The sequence below is a fragment of the Procambarus clarkii genome, chromosome 8, assembly GCF_040958095.1.
Source record: "Procambarus clarkii isolate CNS0578487 chromosome 8, FALCON_Pclarkii_2.0, whole genome shotgun sequence".
NCBI classification, from domain to species: Eukaryota; Metazoa; Arthropoda; class Malacostraca; order Decapoda; family Cambaridae; genus Procambarus; species Procambarus clarkii.
The window spans coordinates 3049669-3075948 of NC_091157.1; the positions used below are offsets into that span (position 1 = coordinate 3049669).

The following is a 26280-nucleotide window of genomic DNA, read 5'->3' on the forward strand; positions in this document are numbered from 1 at the left end:
ACAGGGAACTTACAAACATTCCATGGGAAACTGTTCTTAGTAATACAAGTCCTACAGAAGGAATAGAAAAACTGACTTCGGAAGCGTATCAAGTCTGTCTGAAACACGTTCCTTTGAGGAAAGCCAGAAAGAGATCCAACGTAGAAAGAGAACACAGACGACACTATAAAAGAAGGAAAAAAATAACGGAAATGCTTATGCAGACACGAATTTCCCGTCAAAGAAGGAATAATTTAAATAGGGAGATTGAAGAAATCGAGCAGAAATTGAAACACTCATATGAAACTGAAGAAAGGCGGTTAGAACAGAAAACAATTGAGGAAATAAAGAAAAATCCAAAATACTTAACCTATGCAAAATCAAAAGCAAAAACCACTGCCAGTATTAGACCTATTCGCACAAGTGAAGGTTCATACACTGAGGATGACAAAGAAATTAGTGAAATCCTATAAAAGCAGCATGAGGACACTCGTTTAGCACTCCAATAAATAACTTGAAAATGGAAGATCCAGACAATTTCTTTATGCAGGATATCCAAACCCCTGTAAATATAACGAATATCAACACGAGCATACTAGACTTTGAAAGAGAAATTGAAAACATGCCCATGCACTCGGCCCAGGGTTCAGATTCATGGAATTCAATATTTATAAAGAAATGCAAAGTGCCGGTAGCACAGGCACTCAGTATAGTGTGGAGGAAGAGCTTGGACATGGAAGAGATAACAGATGCACTTAACCCTTAAATGGCGCATGGCTATATACCATTTGACACCCACAGGTGCATGCAAAAAAAAAAAAAAACTGTTTTCTTCCTAACCTGTTAATTTGTGTTCACTGATCATGGGAAAATAATAAAAAAATCGTAATTGGCATATATTGCCCGCTATAGGGCGGGGAAGTCTGGCAAAAAATAGGCGCTGACTCAGCGTGCATCCCAGACGGTCTGTTGCTTGCCAGCTGTCAGGCCGGAGTTGCCACAAAGAGATAATTACCTAATTATTTCAATGTCTCTGATTGATTTTTCATATTTTTTTTTGCTGTAATATTATTCAGTAGTGTGTAGTGTGATATATTTATATAATAAAATGAGTGAATCTTCGCTGTACTCAAAAATATAGTGTGCATATTGTTGATTCAATTATGTTCATCAAACAGTGAACAAATACTTTGTCGGTTTTTACGATATATACACAGGTTATATATAAGTATCTGCATGTTTTGTTCACCATAACGAACCACTAAGTTGCTATTATGAGTCAAAAAGTAACGAGGAGTGACCGCTGTGTACCAGCCAGCCACTCACTCCCTCCCTCAACACCTCAATCGCCCACATTCTCCTCCCACAATACTGTTTTTGCTTTTATTCACTATGTACAGACGCTATATATAAGTATCTACATTCATGTTCACCATAATGAACCACTAGGTAGGTATGCTGAGTGGCAGTGGCAGCCAGTGGCAGCCCGCCACTGGCTGCCACTCCCTCCCTACCTCACCTCACCTGGCTCGCCACCATTCTGCACCCACCATACTGTTTTTGCTTTTATATACAGACGTTATATATAAGTATTTACATGTTTTGTTCACCATAACTGTACATCTAAGCTTGTATGGTGAGTAATGGCACAAAGATATAGCTACTCACACACCAACCCATCCTCCGAATTGACAGTACGATTTAATACTAAGTGTAATAAGTACACTTTCGTACTGTCATAACCAGTGCATAATTGCACTTATGGGGCTGTTACATTTACCCAACTCCCTCCCCCGATTTAATTCTCCTCGTTTTCTGTTAAGACACTCAGAATTTTAGGATGCAGTTTTCAATTTCAATTAGCAATACACAAGTTTTAAATATCAAGAATTTCTTTTTCAGGTTTATTAAACAATATAGATTTTATACAAAATTTTAAAATATCCTGAGTTTCTTTACAATTTATTGATATATTTTAGTTTTGTTTTATTAGTTTTATAAAACTGTAGTATAAATATAGCTATAGGTTAAGTACTAATTGTAATTAAGAAGCAATAAAATTATTATCTTCAAAAACTAAGACGGTTAGGTGAGGTTGTGGTTTTCTATTCAGTTTTTAAGGTAAACTCAAATATTCACAATATATTTGACAGTACGATTTAATACTAAGTGAAAATAAGTACAATTTCTAACTGCTATGAATAGTACATAATTGCACTTATTTGTCTCCTTACATTTACCACCCCATTTTTGGAGGACGGGCTGCACACACACAGTCAGCTGGCTGCCGCCCTCAAGGCCAGACACACTAATATTTCTCCTCCAACAATACTGTTTCTGGTGTTATTACGCTATATACACACATTATATATAAATATCTACCTGTTTTATTCACCATACTTGTACAAGTAAACTGGTATGGTGCCCAAAGACCATCGTGGTAACCAGTAAACAACATGATAAATCGTGCAGACGACGCCACCACCCTCACTAAAATGGCGGCTCCCAACCTACTCCTCTTGCTGTTTATACCCTCTATACACACATTATATATAAGTATCTACATTTGCGTTCACCATAGCAAACCACTAAGCTGGTATGGTGAGTGCAGTCAATAAAAGGTGGCCACACACAGTCAGAAGGCAATGCCACCACCCTCCCTCCCATAGCATTACTCCTCCCTCCATGGAGCACAGCGCTAAATATCACCACAATCCTGCTATTATCAGAACCCTGGTCAGTTTTATCACAGTCAGGGGTCTTCTGTAATAATATCATCGCTACATAATAGCATGAACAAGTATATTATGGCATTTTTAGGCGATGCTGTGGTCACAAGCTGAACAGCAGTGCTGTGAGCTCATGCTGCGTGCGTCAGGCTTGGTGTTTCACTCAATACTGAGGCCCCTAACACCTGGGAATTTGGGCCACGATTTTTTTTAAAAATGGTGTCTGTTTACAAGAGCCCTGATGAAGGTGTGGTGAACCCCGTGTATCCGCGGGTCGTTTAAATCTTGTGTAGTACTCCAAAGCATCATATGATGCGATGCGCAATTTACTGCAAGTCGGTCAAAGCATCATATGATGTGAAGCGCAATTTAAGGGTTAAAGTAGCAGACATAACCCCCTCTACACAAGGGAGGGAACCAAAGCATTGACAAAGAATTATAGACCAGTTGCACTAACGTCGCACATAATAAAAGTATTTGAGAGAGTGGTTAGGAGTCAGGTCACCAATTTCATGGAGACCAATGACCTTCACAACCCAGGCCAACATGGATTTTGAGTGGGAAGATCGTGCCGCTCACAGCTACTTGATCACTACGACAAAGTCGCTGAGGCATTAGAAGAAAAACAGAATGCTGATGTGATATACACGGACTTCGCAAAGGCTTTCGATAAATGTGACCATGGCGTGATAGCGCACAAAATGAAGTCAATGGGAATAACCGGTAAAGTAGGACGCTGGATACTCAGTTTTCTGTCCAACAGGACTCGGCGAGTAACAGTCAACCATATAAAATCTAGTCCAAGTGCAGTTAAAAGCTCTGTACCTCAGGGTACAGTCCTTGCACCGCTGCTTTTCCTTATTCTTGTAGCGAGTTAATCTTATACTCGCTCCATTATCTCATTATCTTAACACTTTCGCGCTTTATATTAGAGATAACTCGTCACTGGTTTTTCTTACGATTCCGCATAACTGCCTACTTTTCTCATCAGTCGAAAAAATATTTCTATAAATTCCATTTTTTAACCGAAATGGATGGGGATACTTTTGTTTTGTAGAGAATTTATTTGCGAATTTTTTGGTACCAGAATGAATATTATATCACATAAACTTCTATGAGTAAAAAAAAAAATACACAAAGTATGTTTGGGGGTGTGGCGAGCGTGTGGCAGTGGGTTCCCTTTAGCCGTTGATATATCCAACACGTGGGAAATATTTGTATGTGTTATGTATATGTCTGTGTAGGGAATTTTACTGCGATCACTGTCATACAAATTATAAAATGTTTCAACAAGTATAAACATGACAAACATCAAACGAACGAAAACAATGCGTTCGTTTCTGCCGCGAACGCATACTGAGCGACGTGGTTCTATATTTGGCGCTTCTCTTACACATGCTTTGTACCAATGTTATACAGTTCATCTTATAGAAAATTTTATTGCGAACACATTGGTATAAAAAAGAAATACGTACATAGAAAAGTAGGGTCAGGAAACGTATAAACTTTCCAAGCATGATTTCCCCCCTGTGTTTTCGCCAGTGCGCTCGCGGCTAACTACTCTCCACTTCACACACTCTTGCGGGTGGGCAATTACCTATATTAAACATTCATATGCATATGTCCGTGTAGAGAATTTTATTGCGATTCCAATGATACCAAAATTAGCGATGTAGGACAACTGTAGGCTTCGCAACCATTAAGAAAGTGGAAACATTTTGTTGCTGTTTGGCGCTCTCGGCGAGTGATCTGCATAGTTTTTTATTTGGTGTTGATACTCCTTATGCTTGGGCGGCATTTTATAGGTATGCTCTTATAGACAATTTCATTGCGAACACAGTGATACCAAATTTAAATACGTGCGCCTTCAATTATTGTCAGGACAGTCAGAAGAGTGTACACTTTTTCGGTCTTACCGCGTAGGCGCGCGAAGTGCCGAAAGCATCTGGGGTATTGTTTTTTTTTTAGCGCCGAGAGCGCGAAAGTGTTAATGGCATAACTAATTACACAAGCTATAATCCTATCCCTATTTTCAGGTAACGGTTTTTCCACCTTCCTATCTTACTGTGAGGTGTAGTCACCGTATTTAAGCAAGCGATTCGAGAATAGCAAAACAGTACAATCTCCAGTCAAGAATGTAGTACTCGGTGTAGGCAGTTCTAATCTACCCAAGACGCTACGCTACGACACAGAGCAGGCAGCAGACTTCGACCTCATCCAGCTAAAATGCTCTCCCACATAGAGCTCCGCGACTCCGGCCACACTCAGCTCTCTGCTCTGCTCCAGGCTTTGTCTCAACGTCTACGACACTGCTGTATCCAGGACTACTAAATAAATATGAAACTCACTAAACACTGTATCTAATCAACCCAACAACGTAACATAATCGTACGTTACATTCTCATTTTGGATATAGACAAAAATACAAGTCACAGCTTTGTATCATCCTTTGAAGATGACACTAAAAATCAATATGAAAATTAACTCGGCTGAAGACATTGAAAAACTTCAAGCTGATATTAATAAAGTTTTCAACTGGGCATCAGAAAATAACATGATGTTTAACAGTGATAAATTCCAGGTACTCAGGTACGGTAAAAATGAGGACCTTGAACATAATACTGTACAGGGTACAAAACGCAATCAAATGTGCCCATAGTAGGAAAACAGCATGTAAAGGATTTGGGAATAATGATGTCTGATGACCTAACGTTTAGGGAGCATAACCAAGCAAATATTGCGCCAGCCAGTAAAATGATCGGATGGATTACGAGAATTTTCAAATCCAGGGATCCCATCACAATGGTTGTACTCTTCAAGTCACTTGGGTTGTCCCGCTTTGAGTACTGCTCAGTACTCACTTCCCCCTTCAGAGCAGGAGAGATTGCTGAAATAGAGGGAATACAGAGAACATATACGGCATGCATAGACGCGATAAAGCACCTAAATTATTGGGATCGTCTCAAAGCCCTCCAAATGTACTCACTAGAAAGAAGACGAGAGAGATATCAAATAATATACACGTGGAAGATACTGGAGGGCCAAGTACCAAATCTACACAGTAAAATAACAGTGTACTGGAGTGAACGTTATGGAAGAAAATACAGAATAGAACCAGTGAAGAGCAGGGGTGCCATAGGTACAATCAGAGAACACTGTACTGTATAAACATCAGAGGTCCGCAGTTGTTCAACACCCTCCCAGTGAGCATAAGAAATATTGCCGGAACAACCGAGTACATCTTCAAGAGGAAACTAGATTGTTTCCTCCAAGGAGTGCCGGACCAACCGTGTACATCTTCAAGAGGAAACTAGATTGTTTCCTCCAAGGAGTGCCGGACCAACCTTGCTGTGGTTGGTATGTGGGCCTGTGGGCTGCTCCAAGCAACAGCCTAGTGGACCAAACTCTCACAAGTCAAGTCTGGCCTCGGGCCGGGCTTGGGGAGTAGAAGAACTCCCAGAACCCCATCAACCAGGTATATTTGGCCATTTGAGCATAAAAGTTATTATATATCTTGCCATGGGTCCCAAGAAAGCCAGTGGTAAGGTTCAAGTCAAGAAATCGCATGTGAGGATGACAATAGAGGAAAGACAAGAGATCATTCGGAAGCATGAAAATGGTACTCGTGTTGTTGAACTAGCTAGGCAATACAGTACAACAAATCTTCAGGGGAGGAAGAGGAGGCAGTAGAGAATGACCCTTCCTCATTAATTCAACAAATGTGTGCAGTATGGGAAGGACTGCAAAGTTTACTGAAAAGAATCACCCAGATAAAGCTGTAGTAGGCTGTTGCATTGATCTTTTTAACCACCGTGCTGCGCCGAGTTTATTGTGAAATTCCCTGTGACTTCGCTCTCGTTGCACCAGGTACAGATAGATTTTCGCTTCATGTTTCTTCATTCTGTGTGCTTGCAAATAACGCACTCACGTACACCCTAGGCATTAGTACCTGTAGGTGGCATGTATCCAAGCTTGTAAAGCATAAGGTAATCTTGAAAAGATTATAGGAAAAGATCAATTTGTAAGGTAGTCGTGAAAAGATCGCTTTGTAAGGTCCCACACAGGAAGAGATTCAGCAAGCCTCAAAGAGTGTCCATCAGTCAGGAAGAGATTCTGGCATTCTGGAGGAGATTCAGCCACCCTCAAAGAGTGTCCGTCATTCAAGAAGAGATTCAGCTAATCTTGAAAATATCTATGGAAAACACCACTATGGAAGCTGCTAAAACTGTTCATCTGTGCTACTTGTATCAGATGCATCATCACTGAACGCAGAAAACGATTCATCTATGTATCATTTATATAAATTGGAGATAGCATAGCTGGTCAAGGGTGGCGCTCAAAGCTACAACTGGATATGCTCACTGTATCGTCTTCATAGATGCTGTATCACTTGCATCCGACCATTGTGTTAGGTCCTTATTGCGCCTAGCTTCACCAATATCATGACCCTTATGTTCTTCAAACAATAAGGTCTGAATTTCACTGACAGAGCGCAATCTTTTAACACCATGTCAGACAGGTGTTTGGGAACCAGAGGCACATGTGCCACAAATGGTTGCTCACTCAGTTCTAACCCAGCCAGCAGCCCTGGTCTTTCATATTTGTTATCGCAAAAGGTTTGTTCGGTGTTCAGCAGGTAGGCTGCTCTATGTTTCCTAAAAAAAAAAAAAAAAAAAAAAAAAAAACAATTAGAAAAATGGACAAATGCCATTAACCCTTAAACTGCGCAACGCGCCTGCAGGCTCACGTCTGGTTTGCGCAACGCGCCTCCGGGTATTTGTATTTTTCACGTTCCATTCAAAACTCTTGCGGCTACATGGGGTTCACATCAGCTTCCTCAGGGCTCTTGTAAACAGACGCCATCTTTAAAAAAAATCGTGGTCCACATTCCCGGGTGTGGGAGCCTCAGTAGTGTGTGAGCAACCAAGGCTGGCGCTCGCAGCATGAGCGCACAGCACTGCTGTTCAGCATGTGACCACAGCATCGCCTAATAATGTCAAAATATATATATAACTTGTATTATTTAGCTATGATAGTGTTATATTAGAGCCCGAGTGTGATAATGACTGGGTACAATGTTCAAATATCAGTGATTCAATGCTGTTCACGATGTTCACAGCGCTAGCCACAGCACCACAGCATTATTTCGTTCATCTAGGAATCTTCAAATGATTTCTTAGGTTCCTTTTCAAAATAAACGTTTGGTCAATTATTCATTTACAGGAATTAGTGACCAGGATTGTGATAATAGCAGGATTGTGGTTATAATTAGTGTTGTGGGTAGTATTGTGGAAGGAGGAATTTTGATGAGGGAGGGAGGGCAAGAATTGAGGTAGCCTCATTGTGTGTGTGTGTGGCTGCCACTCTTGTTTTGCTCACCATACTAGCTTAGTGGTTCGCTATGGGCAACACATATGTACATGGGTATATATAGTGTGTGTATATAGTGTAAGAACAGCAACAGGAGAATGTTGAGAGGAGCTATTTAGGTGAGGGAGGTGACGTAATCATAGCGTCGTCTGCTGTGTGATTTTTCATGCAGTGTATGGTGGCCACTGTACTGTTTGGACATAATACCGGCCTACTTGCATAGTTCTGGTAAATAAAACATGTAGATAGGTATATAGAACATGTGTAATAAGAACTATAGCAATATAGTGGGAGGAGCAATGTTGGCGAGTAAGATGTTGGAGTGAGGGAGACTGGCTGGGTGTGGCTGCTCTCACTCGAGGTGTCTGAATGTGTTCATGGCCAAATGCTCCTATTGGCCCATACGAGGCAGCTGCTATTGGCCCATACGAGGCAGCTGCTATTGGCCCATACGAGGCAGCTGCTATTGGTCCATACGAGGCAGCTGCTATTGGCCCATACGAGGCAGCTGCTATTGGCCCATACGAGGCAGCTGCTATTGGCCCATACGAGGCAGCTGCTATTGGCCCATACGAGGCAGCTGCTATTGGCCCACACGAGGCAGCTGCTATTGGCCCATACGAGGCAGCTGCTATTGGCCCATACGCGGCAGCTGCTATTGGCCCATACGGGGCAGCTGCTATTGGCCCATACGGGGCAGCTGCTATTGGCCCATACGAGGCAGCTATCGGCCCATACGATGCAGCTGCTATCGGCCCATACGAGGCAGCTGCTATCGGCCCATACGAGGCAGCTGCTATCGGCCCATACGAGGCAGCTGCTATCGGCCCATACGAGGCAGCTGCTATCGGCCCATACGAAGCAGCTGCTATTGGCCCATACGAAGCAGCTGCTACGCGATGTTCTGAATGTGTTGATGGTAAATGTATATAGTGTGTGACAGTGTATAGTGAGTACATATGTTATAAATATACATAAATGAACATGAAACATTGGTGTGAATAACTGTATGATGGGAGGGGCAAAGTTGGCGAATACAATGTTGGAGAAGTGAGGGAGGGCTGGCTGGGTATGGCAGCTCTCACTCGCTGTGTTCTGAACGTTTTGATGGTGAATGTATATAGTGTGTGACAGTGTATAGTGTGTAAATAGATTGTATATACAGTATACACAAATTAGCATGATACATAGTAAATATGTGCTGCATATGTGTACACAAGTTTCATGCACGTAACACAGTGTCTACGGACAGTACGGATGTTGTACTGCGATATTATAGTGTACGTGTTCATTATACATTGGATTGGCACATAAAAATAATGAAAATGTATTTGGAAAGGTGCGCAAAAAATGAACGAAAATATATTCGCGGCAATTTGCGCACCCCGCCCCGAGCGCCCCACCGCCCCCGAGAGCTTATGGCACGGGCGCACAGGGAATGATGACGTCACGCCCCAACTTCCGGACCCCATAGCAGCCAAAGTAAGTACAATTTCGACTTACCCATACTGAGGGAAGGGTTTTTGACACTTTAAAAAGAAAAAAGAATTTTTTCCAGAGAATTTATTTCCTGTGCACTGCGGGGGTGTCACATTTGGGGGCAACGCAGTTAAGGGGTTAAGGTTCGTGCTGTGTTTGGCGGATACGAGGCTCCATTACGACAATCTTTCTTTGTTTCAAATGTGTTCAATTTGTTTTGTATTTTTCATTTATTTATCAATAATGGAGCAGCCTACCTGCCAAACACTGAATGAACCTTTATGGCATTTATCTGTTTTTCAAATTGTTTACCCTACTTTTTTTTTTTTTTTTTTTTTTTAGGAAACATGAAGCAGCCTACCTGCCGAACACCAAACAAATCTTTTTGACATTTTTTTTTTTTTGTTTTTTGTTTTTTTAATTTCACTTCTTTTTTCTACAAAAAAGTCAGTGCTTTGCAACATCACAGCAGTTACCCCCTTTACATCCCAACATCATTAGCATCTTTAAACAAAAAAAATATACTTCATTTGCATCGTCGGAGGCATCCAAGAATGTGTGAGAAGCAGCGCAACCCCACCATGTGGTGTTGTCATTATCCAAACGAGTGCACACCAAACAAGACGAATTGTCAGCAATCGGGGCGCTCGTTACCCAAAATGCTTGCCATTTGAGGCGTTCGTCACTCGAGGTTCTACTGTATATATTTAATTTGCACTCTATAAGGTTTAAATAAAAACCTGATAATCACTCAATCTTTTCTTTTGCAGGTCCTTAGGTCAGAAGAAAAATTACACTTGCTGTGCCAAGACCATTAGAGCTCATGTGTCAGAAATACTGTGTACATGGTGTCATCAGCAGTATCATGAAACTCGTTACAGTGTCAGAAGTACCACATGCACAAGGGTAAGACTTTGATTGAGCCCATTTCAACATCCTGATTATTACATTAATTTTCTCAACATCCTGTGAATGAATGTTTATTTGGCTCCTTCAAATAATGTGTGCTGCCTTATCACTCTGCAGCAAGCACACTTAAATCTGATGGGAAATATAATATTACATATCACTTTCATCTGAATCACCGTACATGCAATGTATGATATATAATGTACACTGTACATCCAACATTTCATGCATTATGGTGACAATGTAAATATGTTTTTAAATACAAATGTATTTGTAAAGGTAAATGTGGTCTATGGTATAATTGATTTTATAATCTCATTATATATTGTGTTTTAGTGTAATAGATGTTTTTAATATTTAATAGTTTTATTTTCTGAGAAACTATTAAGGTTATGTAAATTAAATATTTTAACAAGATAAATTTTTCTGTTTTTGTTACTGTACTAAAATTTAATATAAATATTTTTCATTTTAAAACTAAACACACTTTTCTACTGTATGTGCTATTTTAATTGTTGGCAGGGAATTCTTAAACAAAAAAATCTATTCACAGTACCCAGTACTGTATAGTAAATATTGATTCTTATCTTGGACACGTAATTTACTCTTGAAGCTCTTAGGGCTGCTTACCTGTTGAGTACCTGATTAAGATAAGTGGATCACTGTTCCCTGGTATGATCAACCGGTAGTCTTTAGTAATGTCTTTTCTTTCAATAGTCTGGTTTGGCTGTGTTTTGTATGTGGCCTCTTTGATGTTTTAAATTTTTTCCATAGTACGCTAATTGGAACTTATCCTCATTAAACATCATGTTATTTTCTGTGACCCATTGAAAGATTTTATTAACATTGGATTGGAGGTTTGCTGTATATCTATATTGTCAACTCGAATAAAAATTCTAGTGTCATCTGCAAAGGATGATAAAGTACCATAGATTGTATCCTTGTCTATGATATAAGGATAAGGAAAAGTATCGGAGCAATCACAGTATATCGAGGAACTGAGTTTTTCATGGTGGATGATTCAAATTTTCCTTTGTTGACTATTATACTGTGTTCTGGTTGTTAGGAAGTTAAAGATTCATCTCTTACTTTCCCTGTAATTCCTTTGGTGCACATTTTGTGTGTATTAACACAATGGTCTCATTTCCGAAAGCTTTGTTGAAATCTGTGTACATTACATAAGCGTTTTGTTTCTTCCATGGCATCTAATGCCTTGTTATAGTGGTCTAGTAATTGTGAGAGGTAGGAACACCCTGTTCTGAACTCATGTGGCCTAGGGTTATGCAGATGCTGTGATTTCATGTATTTTGTGATCATCTTAGCACTCTTTCAAGGATTTCTATGATGTGCATGTTAGAGCTATTAGTCTATTAAGTTTTGCATCAACTTTACTTACTCATTTGTGAGGGCTATCCAAATAAGATATCAGTGTTCCTAATGATCAGAATGTGTTTTCTTACTTCAAGGAATAGCGGATTAATAAATAACAGAACGTAAATTGTACTTTCGATACATATATTCTTGTAAAAATCACATACACATTTACACTTAAGGGTTCATTGAATTTAACCCATGTGCTGTGGCTGTATTTATAATAAGACATTCTTCATTGCAATAAAGTATGTGTGTTTCTTCAGAAGCGATGCAAAAGACATGTAAAGTAAGATCATCAGGTAAGATCATGAAAAGTTAACAAAAAATTAACTTGCCACAGGATTTGTTTGGAATGTTTACAGAGCTATGTATACACTAATTTTATGCTGTTAGCTTCATGTGGAAGAGTGCATTTTTATGTAAGCTTTTTCACTCGCGAATTCTCGGGAAATGTTGTACAGAATGTTTTTAGGCTAGAATATTTTATTATATAATAAGCACAATATTTTCTCAGTATTTATGCATCAGTAACACCAGTGGCTTTTGTATTGTCCAATTTTCCATTCTCTTTTATGTTTTGACAAACAATTTGTTTGCTTTAAATTCCTGCCAAAGAGAATGGGATATTTCCAGAAGCTTATTTGATCTTCATTACCATCTATTGACAGCATAGATGACACTTTATAATTTGTTTGCTCTGTGCTGCCTGTCAGGGTTGTAGCACATAAGTTTTGTGTCCCACTATCCAAATGTTTAGCATCCTTAACAACATTTGATTTATGAATATATGAAATTCATGCAGATAAAAAACCACATCATCAATACTGTACACATCACAAACATGTTATTTAAACTTTTCAGTAATATTTATAAAGCAAACAAGTGTTTATTCAGGAGATAAATAATAATAAGTTTTTGCATCAAAGAACTTTTCAGATCTTAGCATTCAAGTAAACTGTACAAAAGTGTCTTCATATGAAAAACATCAGTATTGAATGTTCAGAAATACTATAAAAATACGTCATATAACAGCATACAGTACAAGTATTTATAAATAACAAAGTCAGTATTGAAGATTCATTGTCTAAAACTACTTTCAGAAATATCAAACGTTAAATATGAGCACTTATTCCGAAGAGAAGCCATATCACTGCTCGGTGTGTCTAAAACACTTATCAAGCAAATCATATCTAACAGTTCACATGAGGATTCATACAGGTGAGAAACCATATCATTGTTCAGAGTGTCTAAAAGACTTTAAACAGAAATCTCAACTAACAATTCACATGAGGAGTCACACAGGAGAGAAACCGTATCATTGTTCAGTGTGTCTAAAAGATTTTTCACATAGATCTCAACTAACAGTTCACATGAGGAGTCATACAGGAGAGAAACTATATCATTGTTCAGTGTGTGTAAAAGACTTTTCAAGGAAATCACTTCTAATAGATCACATAAGGATTCATACAGGAGAGAAACCATATCATTGTTCAGAGTGTTTAAAAGATTTTTCACGGAAGTCACATCTAATCAATCACATGAGGATTCATACAGGAGAGAAACTATATCATTGTTCAGACTGTCTAAAAGCCTTTCCACAGAAATCAGATCTAATAGTTCACATGAGGATTCATACAGGTGAGAAACCATATCATTGTTCAGAGTGTCTAAAAGACTTTAAACAAAAATCTCAACTAACAGTTCACATGAGGAGTCACACAGGAGAGAAACCGTATCATTGTTCAGTGTGTCTAAAAGATTTTTCACATAGATCTCAACTAACAGTTCACATGAGGAGTCATGCAGGAGAGAAACTATATCATTGTTCAGTGTGTCTAAAAGACTTTTCAAGGAAATCACTTTTAATAGATCACATGAGGATTCATACAGGAGAGAAACCATATCATTGTTCAGAGTGTCTAAAAGACTTTAAACAGAAATCTCAACTAACAGTTCACATGAGGAGTCACACAGGAGAAAAACCGTATCGTTGTTCAGTGTGTCTAAAAGATTTTTCACATAGATCTCAACTAACAGTTCACATGAGGAGTCATACAGGAGAGAAACTATATCAATGTTCAGAGTGTCTAAAAGACTTTTCACGGAAATCAATTCTAATCAATCACATGAGAAGTCATACAGGGGAGAAACCATTTAAGTGTGCAGTTTGTCTAAAAGACTTTAAACAGAAGTCAAATCTAATCTATCACTTGACGAGTCATACAATGGAGAAACCATTTAAGTGTTCAATTTGTCTAAAAGACTTTTCACAGAAATCAGATCTAATAGTTCACTCGAGGATTCATACAGGTGAGAAACCATATCATTGTTCAGTGTGTCTAAAAGACTTTTCACACAAATCGGCTTTAATAGTTCACTTGAGGATTCATACAGGTGAGAAACCATATCATTGTTCAGTGTGTCTAAAAGACTTTTCATATAAATCACAGCTAATGTATCACATGAGTAGTCATACAGGGGAGAAACCATATAATTGTTCAGTTTGTGTAAAAGACTTTCAAAATAAATCATCTCTAATAGTTCACATGAGAAGTCATACAGGAGAGAAACCATTTAAGTGTTCAGTTTGTCTAAAAGACTTTAAACAGAAATCAGATCTAATAGTTCACTTGAGGATTCATACAGGGAAGAACCCAAATCATTGTTCAGTGTGTCTAAAAGGATTTTCACAGAAATCATGCATAAAAAAACACATGAAGATTCATACAAGAGAGAGAATTCATACATCATAGAAACAGAAATATCATCTGGCATGGACTGAGGAGCAGAAGATACGAAAATATTTTCTGTGAAAAGCTCCTTTGGCTTCCCGGAGCTATACCAGGCTGATGTGCATATATTAGATTGTGACAACAGTCAATCGATGGAGTTTTAGGCCTGCTGGGTACCAGAGCCAAAACCTGGCTCCCCCCCTCAAGAAGAGGCACAAGGAACAATGGCCTATAGACAACCCCGTGTAATTGGAAGCAATCCATGTCTGCCATCTACCAGGACTTTTTTGTAGAAACCCATCTATAAAAATTGCAAACCGAAAGCCGATCTAACAAGCAAAACTCCCTAATCAAAAACAAACAGACAAGCATGATGTCACCACAACCGCCGCGCATCTGTCTGCACAACCCTCCTGTGGGGAATTCCTAACAAGTATTTCTTAGTATTAATAGATGATAAATGGACTGTATGAGTGGACTGTATTAATTTTGGTTATTTGTCAGGTATTTCCACTTCTCCAAAAAAAAATTTGAGGAAGACTTATTAATGGTAAATCAACCTTATGTTCAATTATAGTGAAATCTTCAACATAAACATTTATGAATAAATAATTTGTTATAGGGTTAGTAACTAACTACAAATATAACAAATGTGATAGCAATGGCTAGGCTGTCAAGCCAATCATTAGAGGTGTGTCTGACAGACTCCCAATATCAGTCTATTCCTAGTCTCAACACGATGGTGTCATAGACACGTGAAGAATAAGTTGAGGTGACAAGCTCCTGTTGGTATCCCTCCATGCTGTGGAGAATATACAATATAACTTCTATGGAGATTAGCTTAAATTACTCTAACTCTATGAAAGGGATCAACTGGTCTTGGAATTAAACTTAGTCATGTTATTTGGTGGTCATACATACTAACGGCTGGACAATCTAAAAGTTATTATGGCCATAAAAAAACCTGTAGATAGTAGTTTACCGACTGGACATAACGTCCCCTGTATTGGATGAAGCTAGCATCAACGTCTGAGAGTCGTAATTGCACGGAAGTTCCCAAATTAACACGATGCTAATTCGTTGGCTTCACGAGGATATTGCCGTTATGGTTCTTGGAGAGCCAATTTTTGGCGCGCCCACTACCTCCTCTTTCGGCACAAGGCTCCGGAATATAAGTCACGAGATTCTACTTCGTCCTATTATCTAACAACACATTACCGACGTCGCTTTACGTCTTAATGATTCACTTCAAATATCGGTATACAATTTTCCACTGTTATTATTATTGGACCAAAGTGTCAATAGTTAAAAAACGCATATGTATACGTAAATTGGAATACGTGTCGTGACTTTTATACCAACCGGGAATCAGCTGATCGCGGCTGTGGAAATTTCCGCTTTGAGATGAAGGTATACTTTGTTTTAAATTATTTAAATCAATTTCCAATCTGAATTACCTCGCAAATTAAGCAAAGGTTAGATTGGGTTTAATTAGACTTAGATAAAAAATTCTCCACCTTGTGAGGTGGAGTGGCTGACGTAACAGCAGCCATGGATAGTAGAAAGGTTTTGGCTTACCTACACTATGAATTAGTAATATTAGTAGATTTAATTTCCTAACACAATATTTCTATCTAATCGTTAGTATTTGAGGTGTCGGAAATATTTGACACCCCCCCTCTTCCCCTGGAGGGGGACAGGGGGGTCCCCAGACCTCCACGCTGGCTACTCTCCTCAGTTCAGAAGGCTGCTGTGTTGGTGGCATTCGATCGACTCTGCGAGCTCCATCTTCTGAGCAGTGCTGCATAGCGGCGGTGATGTTCTGTGTTGGTGGTGTGCAAGCCAGGAGTAACACAAGAGTACTGGGACTGCATGCACCTAGGGGCTACCTTTCCTTTGTGGCTTTGGGTTCTCTTCCATGAGCCATTCAGGAGACTACCTCCATGAGGTTCGGTTGCTGCTCGATGACCCACCCTTAGGGGGGCCTGCTAGGGTGGTTCTTACTCCTGTTTGCCCTTGGGTAGGAGGTAGTTTCGATGCTGGCTGGGGCGCGGGGTACTGTGCAGCTGTCTGATATACGCATAGCGTCTGGTTCTGTTCCCCTGGAGAGTTTGTGCTTTTGAGGTGGGGGGGGTTTTCTTGTTTTTGTTTTGTTTTGCCTGGTGGGGGTCTGCCTGGTGTGGCCTGTTGGCTTTGGCCCTGCATTTCTTTCTTAACTGGAGCTGTCTTTGGATTGGCATACGGAGGATGTTGAGACGCTTGGGGCTGTTCCCAGGTCTGGTGCCTTGGTCTTGACTGCTCATGCGTCATCTGTGCTTCTGAAGCTGTTTGTGCCGATCCTGTGGGATGTGGTGTCGCTATATTTTGCTGTGTGTCTCGCATGTCAGCAGGTTGTGCTCGCTTCCTCTTTGGCATCTGCTTGGGCCCTGGCTCTTAGATTGTCTTTCACCTTTTGTCCAATTGGTGTTTGGGGACTCTGGGGTGGAGCAGTTTCTGCAGGTGGCTTCTTCCCGCTATCGTCCGATGTCCAACTTGTTGGTTCTCAGGGGGTCCCAGGGGAGGGGTGGTTCCTTATAGCAAGGTCGTGCCAGGGTTCAAGGTTCTGCTCATCAAGGTGGGCCCCAGCTGCCAGGTTCGGGGCCGGCACTGCTTTCAGTGCTGTCTGCGTCTGGTCGGCACCGAGATCGTTCTGTGCGCAGGTCAGGTTCTCATTAGGGGCGTCGGCCCTTTTGCAGTTTGCCCCATTGACTGGGTGATGTGGGCGTGGCTTGCTCTGTTTGCTCATGCCTAGTCTCACAATTTGTGGGCGTTTTGGGTCATTTCCCGCGGCCTGCAGTGGTGTTGGGTGGCCCCTCCTTTTTCGGGGGGGTTTGGGGCTGAAGGGAGCAGGCCTCTTCTCCTGCACTCTGTCGGGTCGTCTCAGAATGGGTGCGCTTGAGCATGGTTAAAGTGACGACGTCCCTCAGATGGGTTTCCTGCCAGTTTCCAGGCAGGAACCCCATCCCAAACCATCAGGTCCCAAACAGGACTATGTGGACCTGCTGTTCATTCTGGACTTTACTCATCTGAACCCTTGGGTTTCTTGCCCCTCCTTTCAGATGACCACGCTGTCCCAGGTCCGGCTTCTGTTGGAGCGGGACCCTTGGATGGTGTCCCTGGACTTCAAGGACGTGTATTGGCATATCCCTATTCATCCGGGGTTCAGGGACTGGCTCAGTTTTGTTTTGGGGCTTCACAGTTACCGCTTTCATTGTCTCCCATTCGGGTTGAACCTGGCTCCTCGCGACTTTGGTCGTTGTGGCCCATCTGTTTCTCTTAGGTGTTCGGACGGTGGCCTACCTCGATGTCTGGCTGGTCTGGGCTCCCAGTCGGTCCGTATGTCTGCTCGCCAGGGATCTGGTTCTTTCGCAGCTAGATGAGTTCAGGTTGCTGGTTAACTGGCGGAAGTCCCATCTGGTTCCCTCCCAGGTTCAGACCTGGCTGGGTCTTGTGTGGGAACTCTCTGTCTGCTTCCTGGTCTCTTCCTCCGGAGTCATTCCTTTGGCTGCAGTCCTGCAAGTGCCGGTTTCAGGGGGGTTCCTGGGTCACCCTGCAGTTGCTCGAGGGTTTGTGTGGGAGCCTGAACTTTCCGATACTGCTCTACCCGCCAGGTCGAGTTTGGCTTCGTCGACTTCTGGTTTCTTCGGGGACGTCCCTTCCGCCTCTCTCGCAATCCCTGGGTTCGACCTCTGGGGGCCTTGCGTCGGTGTAGTCTGCACTTTGGAGGGTTTGGGTCGCCCGCGCATCAACGATCAGGCTCCATTTGGACTGCTCCCTGGTGGTTCATTGTCTAAACCGAAGGGGTTTCAATGCGGTCCTTGGCTCTTTGGGGTTGGTTGCTTCGGGTGACTTGTCTGCTGAGTTCTCAGGGTTTGGCTCTCCTGGCGGTTCACGTCTGGGGGTGTCAAACATCCTGGCAGATGGCCTGTCCCGGTTCATTTACCTGTCCATGGAATGGACGATAGACGCCGACTTGTTCAGTTGGCTCTGCCAGACGTTCGGGCGCCCGGAGGTGGACCTCTTCACGTCGGCATGGTCGAGGCGTCTTCCAGAATATTTGGCGCCCTTCCCCGACTGTGAGGCTGTCGGGGTCGATGCCTTTCAGCATGACTGGTCGAGGTGGGGGTTCCTGTACCTCTCTTCCCCAATTCAGCTGTTGCTCCAGGTCCTGGCTTACTTGGAGATTTACCAGGAGGAGAGTAGTCCTTCTGGCCCCATGGTGGCCAGCCCAGTCTTGGTTTCAGGCGCTGCTTGCACAGTGTCCGAACCCGGAGGTTTTCCTGCGACTCTGCCTCTTTTAGCAGATCGGTCCTGTCCATTGTGAGACTGGTTCGATTTTCTCCTCGAGTCTTTGCATTTTCATTTGGGGAGTTCTGTCCACTCATTAGTCTATTTTTGTCGTTTTAACCAGAATAGGGGGGGTTTGTTTTGAGGCGCTTACCTTTCTGGGTGCCTGTTCCAATTGATGGGAGATATAGAATGCTCCAAATCACATGTGCATTTCTATAGACCATTGCTCCTCGTACCTCTCTGAAGGGGGGGGGGGGCAAGACTCTGGCTCATGATCCCCCAGTAGGCTTAGAACTCCGTACTCACTAACACTAACACTAATACTAACACACACTAAAGGGCTGGGTGGCCGAGTGGACAGCGCTCTAGACTCGTGGACCTAGGGACCGGGGTTTGATCCTCGCACCCGGCGGAGACAGATGAGTAGAGTTTCCTTTACCCTGATGTACCTGTTCATCTAGCAGTAAATAGGTACCTGGGAGTTAGACAGCTGCTTCAAGCTGCTTCCTGGAGGGGGGGGGGGGGGGTGGAGGGAAAAAAATAGTAGTGTGGGGACTGCCTTGTGAGATTTATATATATTTAATTTATATGAATTTATATGGAATTTATATTTACGTTAATTTATATATTTCGATAGCAATTTGTATGATGTTAAGTCGACTGTATTTCTGCAATAATCTCACAAATCAATCCCTACACATTAGGGGGGTTTATATTAAATTTATATATATGCAGTCACTCAAACTACAGTATTAAACTACATATATTAGTATACATTGAGGAGGTTCCTTATCTTATTGTACAGCAGGCTTAGACCACCAGGTATAACTAGGATGTAGACACCAAATTATCCTTGTGTGAGGCTAGCTTCCATCACCCTAGTAACCGATATACCAAGTCATGCTTCCTCTTCTTGTTCCTGTCAAAGGGCACTAGCTGTAAAGCCGGAATCCTAATATATGACAGCTATATCAGAGAAAACACTGTATATTAGATAATATGGACCAAGGCTTAATTACCTGGGTTGAGTCGATTGTTTGTATTCTAACCGGTTCGCCCAATATCTACCTAACATTAACTGGCCAGAAATGATTAGATAAACAGGTTTTGCAAAGACACTTCCCTTGTGGTTGTTGACAGCGTGTTGATGATGGTAGAACACTTTGACCTCCATAACACTTCGTCCAAGAAAAATTATAGGAGCTGAACTCGCTCCAGCGACTCTGGTCTTAACAAACAATGGCTGACCTTTCCCTACACTGATGCTCCTGGCTCACTTTGTCCAGATATCAGTAACTGATAGAAGGGTCACATTTACTATTTTGATACTGATGATTAAGTTAATTCAAATGAGATGTTTTTATGATATTAAAAGTCCAAAAACTAATGTATTTAAGAATAATTCCCAACAGAATAGCTGGTGAATTTATTGTACTATGTGGCAATGATATCCCATTTTCTATTGACGGAAAATTCCACTACAAGCTACATTTTCTAAGGGTAACTTGTGTATACAACGGCAGCAATATTATCTGCATATTGCATGTAATATTAAATGGTGTCGGAATTTCCGATAAGTAGTTATACTGTAGTAACAGTTAATTGATTGACAGTTGAGAGGCGGGCCAAAAGAGCAGAGCTCAACCCCCATAAGCACAAATAGGTGAATACACTGAATGATGCCAAAGTTTAATATATCCATATCAGCCTGGATAGCTGATGGGAGCCTCTGGGTCTCACCAAGACAATAGTTTTTCATTACATTCAGCACTGATTTTTGTGGACACCATTGCGGCAAAAAACATCGTGCGGTATTTGTTTGCATTTTATAACCATGTGTTGCCAGGAGAGGATATTGAAAAATTTTGTAATAACAAATAATTTTTTCTGGTGCACCATAGGGGGGTGTCATATTATAATGCAGTGCAGTGGTTAGAATGCTTCTTGTAAACTTCATTTAGCTACTCCCTCTTAACTGTCTCTCTCTCATGGTGAGACATCTCCTGTATATAGTTGGGCTTGTGTTGGTGGCTTGTATTTTTTCCTTCCTTTTGGGTTAGCATATGAGCTGAGGCACCTAGTGTTTTTACAGGGATATACAGAATTACAGAAAATGCAGAATAGAACCAGTGATCAGCATTGGTGCCATAGGCATAATCAGAGAACACTGTATGAACATCAGTGGTCCACAATTGTTCAACATACTCTCAGTGAGTATAAGAAATATTGCCAGAGCAAACATGGACATCAAGAGAAAGCTAGATTGTTTTCTTCAAGAAGTGCTGGACTAATCGGGCTGTCGTGGATATGTGGGCCTGCGGGTAGCTCCAAGCAACAGCTTGTTGGACCAAGCTCTCTCAAGTCAAACCTGGCCCTGGGCCGAGCTTGGGGAGTAAAAGAACTCCCAGAACCCCATCCAGCAGGTATCCAGCACGTATACCTTGTGCTAGTCATTGTACTGTCCATCGGAGTGTCTTCCTTCAGGAGGCCACCCTGTGTAGTCATGTGGATTTCCAGGCTGGGGTGTTGTTATGACTCGGTTATTGTATATGATCCATAACTGAGCCACAACTTTTATTTACTTGTGTAGATTATAATTGTCATATTTATTGCTGCATATATTCCATGATGTCTTCAGTATTATTAAGTTCTTGTGTGTGTAGTTCAATTTTGAATATAAATCGGTGTATATTCCTGTAAATGTATAATTATATATAGTGACGGGTGAGTGTGTTCATATGTCCATGTATGAAAGTGTGAGCATGCTGGTCACCTACTACTGGTGGCCTAAACTGCTGAGTTCACATGTGGTGTACCAACCCTGGATTGAAGTTGTGTTAACTTGAAAGTTATTATATTCCAACCCATTATCCGAATAGACGGGACGTTTTAATACTAAATGTAATAAGTGCATTTTCCGACATACGTAATTAGTACATCATTGCTGTTACATTTACATTTACCGGCTGACCTCCCCATATATTCTCCCGAAACAATGAATTCGTTTTCTCTAATATAACGGGTGTGCTGTTTTCTTTCCTTAAATTTTGCATATACTCGGTCAATTTTGCGTATACTTGTATACTCAGCACAAATTTGGCCTTTATAATTTAAGGTATCATGAAAATTGCCCGCTTTTGAGGGAATTAAGTATGGCAGAAGCACAGTCACTGACATTTAAAGGACAGAAGGTATGAGATAACAATTTAATGGATGATTTAAATCCTTCTAGTTTTTGCTCGTTCCTCAATGAGAACTAATGCCAACGCACTGGCCAATAAACTGAATAATACTGGCCACTAAACAATAAACTGAACCTATGATAAAGAAGAACGACCGCAGTTGACCGTCTAGTGCTCTCATAGTCTAACTTTTCTAAAGTATGTTTCTGTGAATAATTCAATTTCTCCCACCTTAACCATCAACATCGGTGTTCCTCAAGGCAGCATACTTGGCCCTCTCCTCTTTCTCATCTACATTAATGACCTTCCAAATGCCTCCCAACACCTCAAACCAATTCTATTTGCTGACGACACAACCTTCATTTACTCCAGTCCTGACCCCCTTGCTCTAAATGTCACAGTGAATACTGAGCTAAATATAGTCCATCTTTGACTGCCAACAAACTCACCCTCAACATTGACAAAACTTTCTATATTCTGTTTGGCAATAAATCCTCTAATCAAATAAATCTCAGGATAAACAATACCCAAATTTTTAACAAAATAGATGGCAAATTCCCTAGCATTCTCATTGACCACAAGCTGAATTTCCAGGGACACATTCTAAATATATAAAAAAAAAGTTCAAAAACTGTTGGCATTCTTTCTAAGATCAGATATTATGTACCCCGCCCTGCCCTGGTGACTCTCTATTACTCCCTCAACTATGGTATTTGTGCTTGGGGTTCTACTACCCAAAATCATTTACGTCCTCTAATTACTCAACACAAAGCTGCTATTAGGACAATATCCAACTCTGGCCCCAGATATCACTCGGTACCCCTACTCAAATCTCTGAATATGTTAGAGATTAAGTCACTGCACATTCTCTCATGTGTATTATACATATATAAAATGCTGAACTGTAATGCCAATCCTGACCTCAAAAGCTTCATTGAAGGGTGTAACAGAACCCATAAGCACCACACCAGAAATAAATACAGTTTTGATATTCCAAGAGTACGACTTAATCAAACTAGAAATGCTCTACAAATCAAGAGACCCAGAATGTGGAATGACCTTCCCAACCATGTTAAAGACTGTACCTCTCTCAACCAGTTTAAGATAAAAACGAAGCACTACCTATTAAATTCCCTGTAACCTACCTTACTCCTCTATTGTCAACCCATGTCTGTATTTTTAAACAACGCTGTTTGTCGACCTAATTGTATTTGTGCTGCTTTTTCAGCCATGTTCCCCCCTTTTTTATCTTTATTTTTATTTGTTCTCAACACATTTTATTCTTTATACTCAATTAGTATTAAGTTTTAGTCATTAATGTTTTTCCTGCCCGAAACGCTTTGCGTAATAGTGGCTTTAGGCATTGTATGAACTAGCTCTATCTATAAACTAATCAAATTTTTTAAAATCTCTTGTATGTATGTACCTTACCTGAATAAACATTTATTATTATTTATTTTATTTATAACTGTAAGAAACAATGCTCAAGTCCTGACTAACAGTCAAATATTTATCGATCAACAACGAAGTGAAGCCAAGTGGCCCCCAACATCACTTGTCGTGCTGTCGTCCAATTGAAAAGACTTTTCTGATTTTACATAGGTTTACCATGAGAGACACTAACAATAGTAGCCTTGAAGTGGAAAGGAAATTGGCAGGTTGTCGAAGGTTTGCCTTGATGATATTTTCCAGCCATACTTTAAAAGAAAAGCTAACAGATGTTTGTTTTTTACGTTTCGGCGGGTAGGCTGTTGCACGGATATTTATCAACCCTCTGGATGAATACTTATATCACACAACCCCCTCCCCGCTCAGCTCGTTGTCGCCGTGTGGGGGCTTCGTGGGCGGCTGCCGGAGTGTGATGCTCCTTGGGACAGTCCTCTGTCCTTTTCTAGCCTTGTGCTCCTGCTGCCGTCCTCTCCAATTCTGCTGGGCATCTTTTCCTTTTCCTTCTGTTTCGTTTTTCTCCCCCCTCTTCTCCTATCTGCTTGCCGTTTCCTGCCGACCTTTTGCTCGTTCTGGTTCTTCCCTTGGACTTCTTCTATTTTGACGCCCGGGTGCTTGAGGAGGTATGCTCTTGCACCCGTAGAACTGTAGTACCCGATGTCGAGAGCGAGGGGAACCTTTTATTGTCAATCCCCCTTTCGTCACTGAACCCGATCTCGACGGACTGTCGGTTTCTTAAGATGGCGTTTGTGGGGCTTATACTCACGACGCACCCCTAGGAGGCCCCGACAAGATCGGCGATAGCTTCTTGTTGGGTGTCCTGCCTCTAATTGTGGCTCCATGGTGGGTGTGGTGGCACATTCGTGAATGAATTCTTCTTTTCGTCAAGATGATAACCCCTGTTTCGGCTGCTTCTGGCTTACCTTCTCAGGCTCGTGGGGTGGGCGACCAAGCCCCCGAGTCGGTCCGTATTGGAAGACCGGGCTCTGTAGCCTCCGCTGCATTGGGCCCCGACCTTGCTCCTCCTTTGGCCTCTCTGACTCCTTCCCCTGGCTCCCCTCCCTCCTCTGTGGTTGGGTCGAGCCCCAAGCCCCCAGTGGTGACTACCTCGTCCCCTGGCGCGGCTCCTTCTCTAGTTGTAACTACTGCGCCTTTTAACCCCTCTCTCTCTGGGGGGTTCTCACCGCCGTCCTCGTCACGGCCGCCCTCGCTCGATTCCTTCCAGTTCTGCTACCTATCAAGCCTTGTTTGGTCCCGCTTCGTGGGCCAAATATTTTCATCTCCTCCCTCTTGATTCTGCGCCTCCTGACGATTTCTCCCTCCATCGACATCTCATTGATTCCGTGGATGCCTCCAATACTTTCAACCCCACTCGTCTCGGTACACGTGTCGTTGCTGCTCCTTCTCAGGATGCTGCTTCCCGCTTGGCTGCCTTATCCTGCCTTGGCGAGACCCCCGTTCGGGTCTCGAAGAACGCTCAGTTGAATGCCAGTGTTGGCACTATTTTGCTCCCGCCCCATGTTGCGACCGGTGTTCGGGACCTGCGCGACTGCCACGACGATATTCGACATATCCTCGCTGCCCAGGGCCATTCTATTCTCCAGGTGGACACGCTTACTCGTCCCCCTCGTGGTAGTCGCCGTCAACCCCTCCGGGTTGTGAAGATTACCTTTGATGGTAGGACCCTTCCACCCTCTGTCATTCTTGCTGGTGCCAGGTGCTCTGTCCAGGAGTACATTCCTTCTCCTCGGCTCTGCAACAAGTGCTGGAGGTTTGGGCATGGTGCCCTCCGCTGCTCCGGGACTGTCTCTCTCTGTCCTTTGTGTGGTGGCGAAGGTCACTCTAAGTCTGAGTGCACTTCTCCCCAGGCTCGTTGCCTCAACTGCGGTGAGGCCCATCCTACCTTCTCCCGTGCGTGTGTCCATTACAAGCTTGAGGCGGCCGTCCTCAACCTGAAGCACCGGGAGCGTTTATCTTTTTCTGAGGCGAGGCGCCAGGTTCGCCGGCTCCCGCCTTATGCTAATATCTCTTATGCTCGCGTGTTGCGCTCTTCCTCTCCTCGTCCTTCCCGCCTTCCTCAGACTCACAACCGTTTCCGGGCCTTGGACCCTGGTGTGCCCACTGCTCCCTCCTCTGTTCCTTTGGGTTCTCTCCCGAAGGATCCTCCTCCTGGTCCTCTGTCTGGGGTTCCCCTTCCTTCTACCCGGTCTGTCGTGTCTTCTGTGTCTTCTTCCTCGTCCCCCTCCGATCCTCCTTCCTATCCTCTTCCTCCATCTATCGGCTCTCCCCACCACCTGTCGGTGCGGGCGGATGTCCATCGCTCTCCTAACGGCCGTCGTGTGTGCTCTCGTTCGGCTTCTCCTGTTGAGACACTGGAATCCGTTGCCTGGTACGTAGTTGCTGGGACACCGGTCTCTTTAAGTCAGAAGCGTAGGCCTGGCTCCTCTCCTTCCTCTTCCCCGGCGGGTAAGAAGGCTTCGCTTTCTTCCTCAGCTCCTCCTTCTGGCTCTGTTGCTCCTTCCCCTCCCGTTTCAGTGCTTGCGCCCCCTGTTCCTGCTATGGAGGTTTCTTTGGCCCCTGCTTCCCTTTCGGTTGCTGCTCTTGCTGGGGTGCGCTCCCCTCTTTCTACTCCCCCTCTTCCTGCTGCTGTCCTTGACTGCTCCTCTCCGTTGTCTCCTCCTCTCCTCCTCCTCCGGACCCTGCCCGCCCACCTCTGATCTGTTCTCCCGTTTCCTTCCCTCCGTCTTTGCT

The 26280-nt window shown here is 42.5% G+C and overlaps 1 protein-coding gene across 10 annotated transcripts in view; it reads left to right on the plus strand.

Moving 5' to 3' along the window:
• LOC123759577 (zinc finger protein 271) overlaps positions 1 to 23535 on the plus strand; it is a 153126-nt gene extending 129591 nt beyond the window's left edge. For 7 of the 10 annotated variants that reach the window (XM_069316343.1, XM_069316350.1, XM_069316336.1 and 4 more), the window contains one exon: positions 10328 to 23535. In XM_069316343.1, coding sequence (XP_069172444.1) covers positions 12959 to 14593 — 1635 coding nt within the window. In that variant the 5' untranslated portion in view covers positions 10328 to 12958 and the 3' untranslated portion in view covers positions 14594 to 23535. Of the gene's footprint in view, positions 1 to 4744; positions 5125 to 10327 lie in introns of those variants that run through there. The other 3 variants (XM_069316360.1, XM_069316364.1, XR_011225382.1) reach the window with 2 other exon arrangements.
• Positions 23536 to 26280: the final 2745 nt, after the last annotated feature.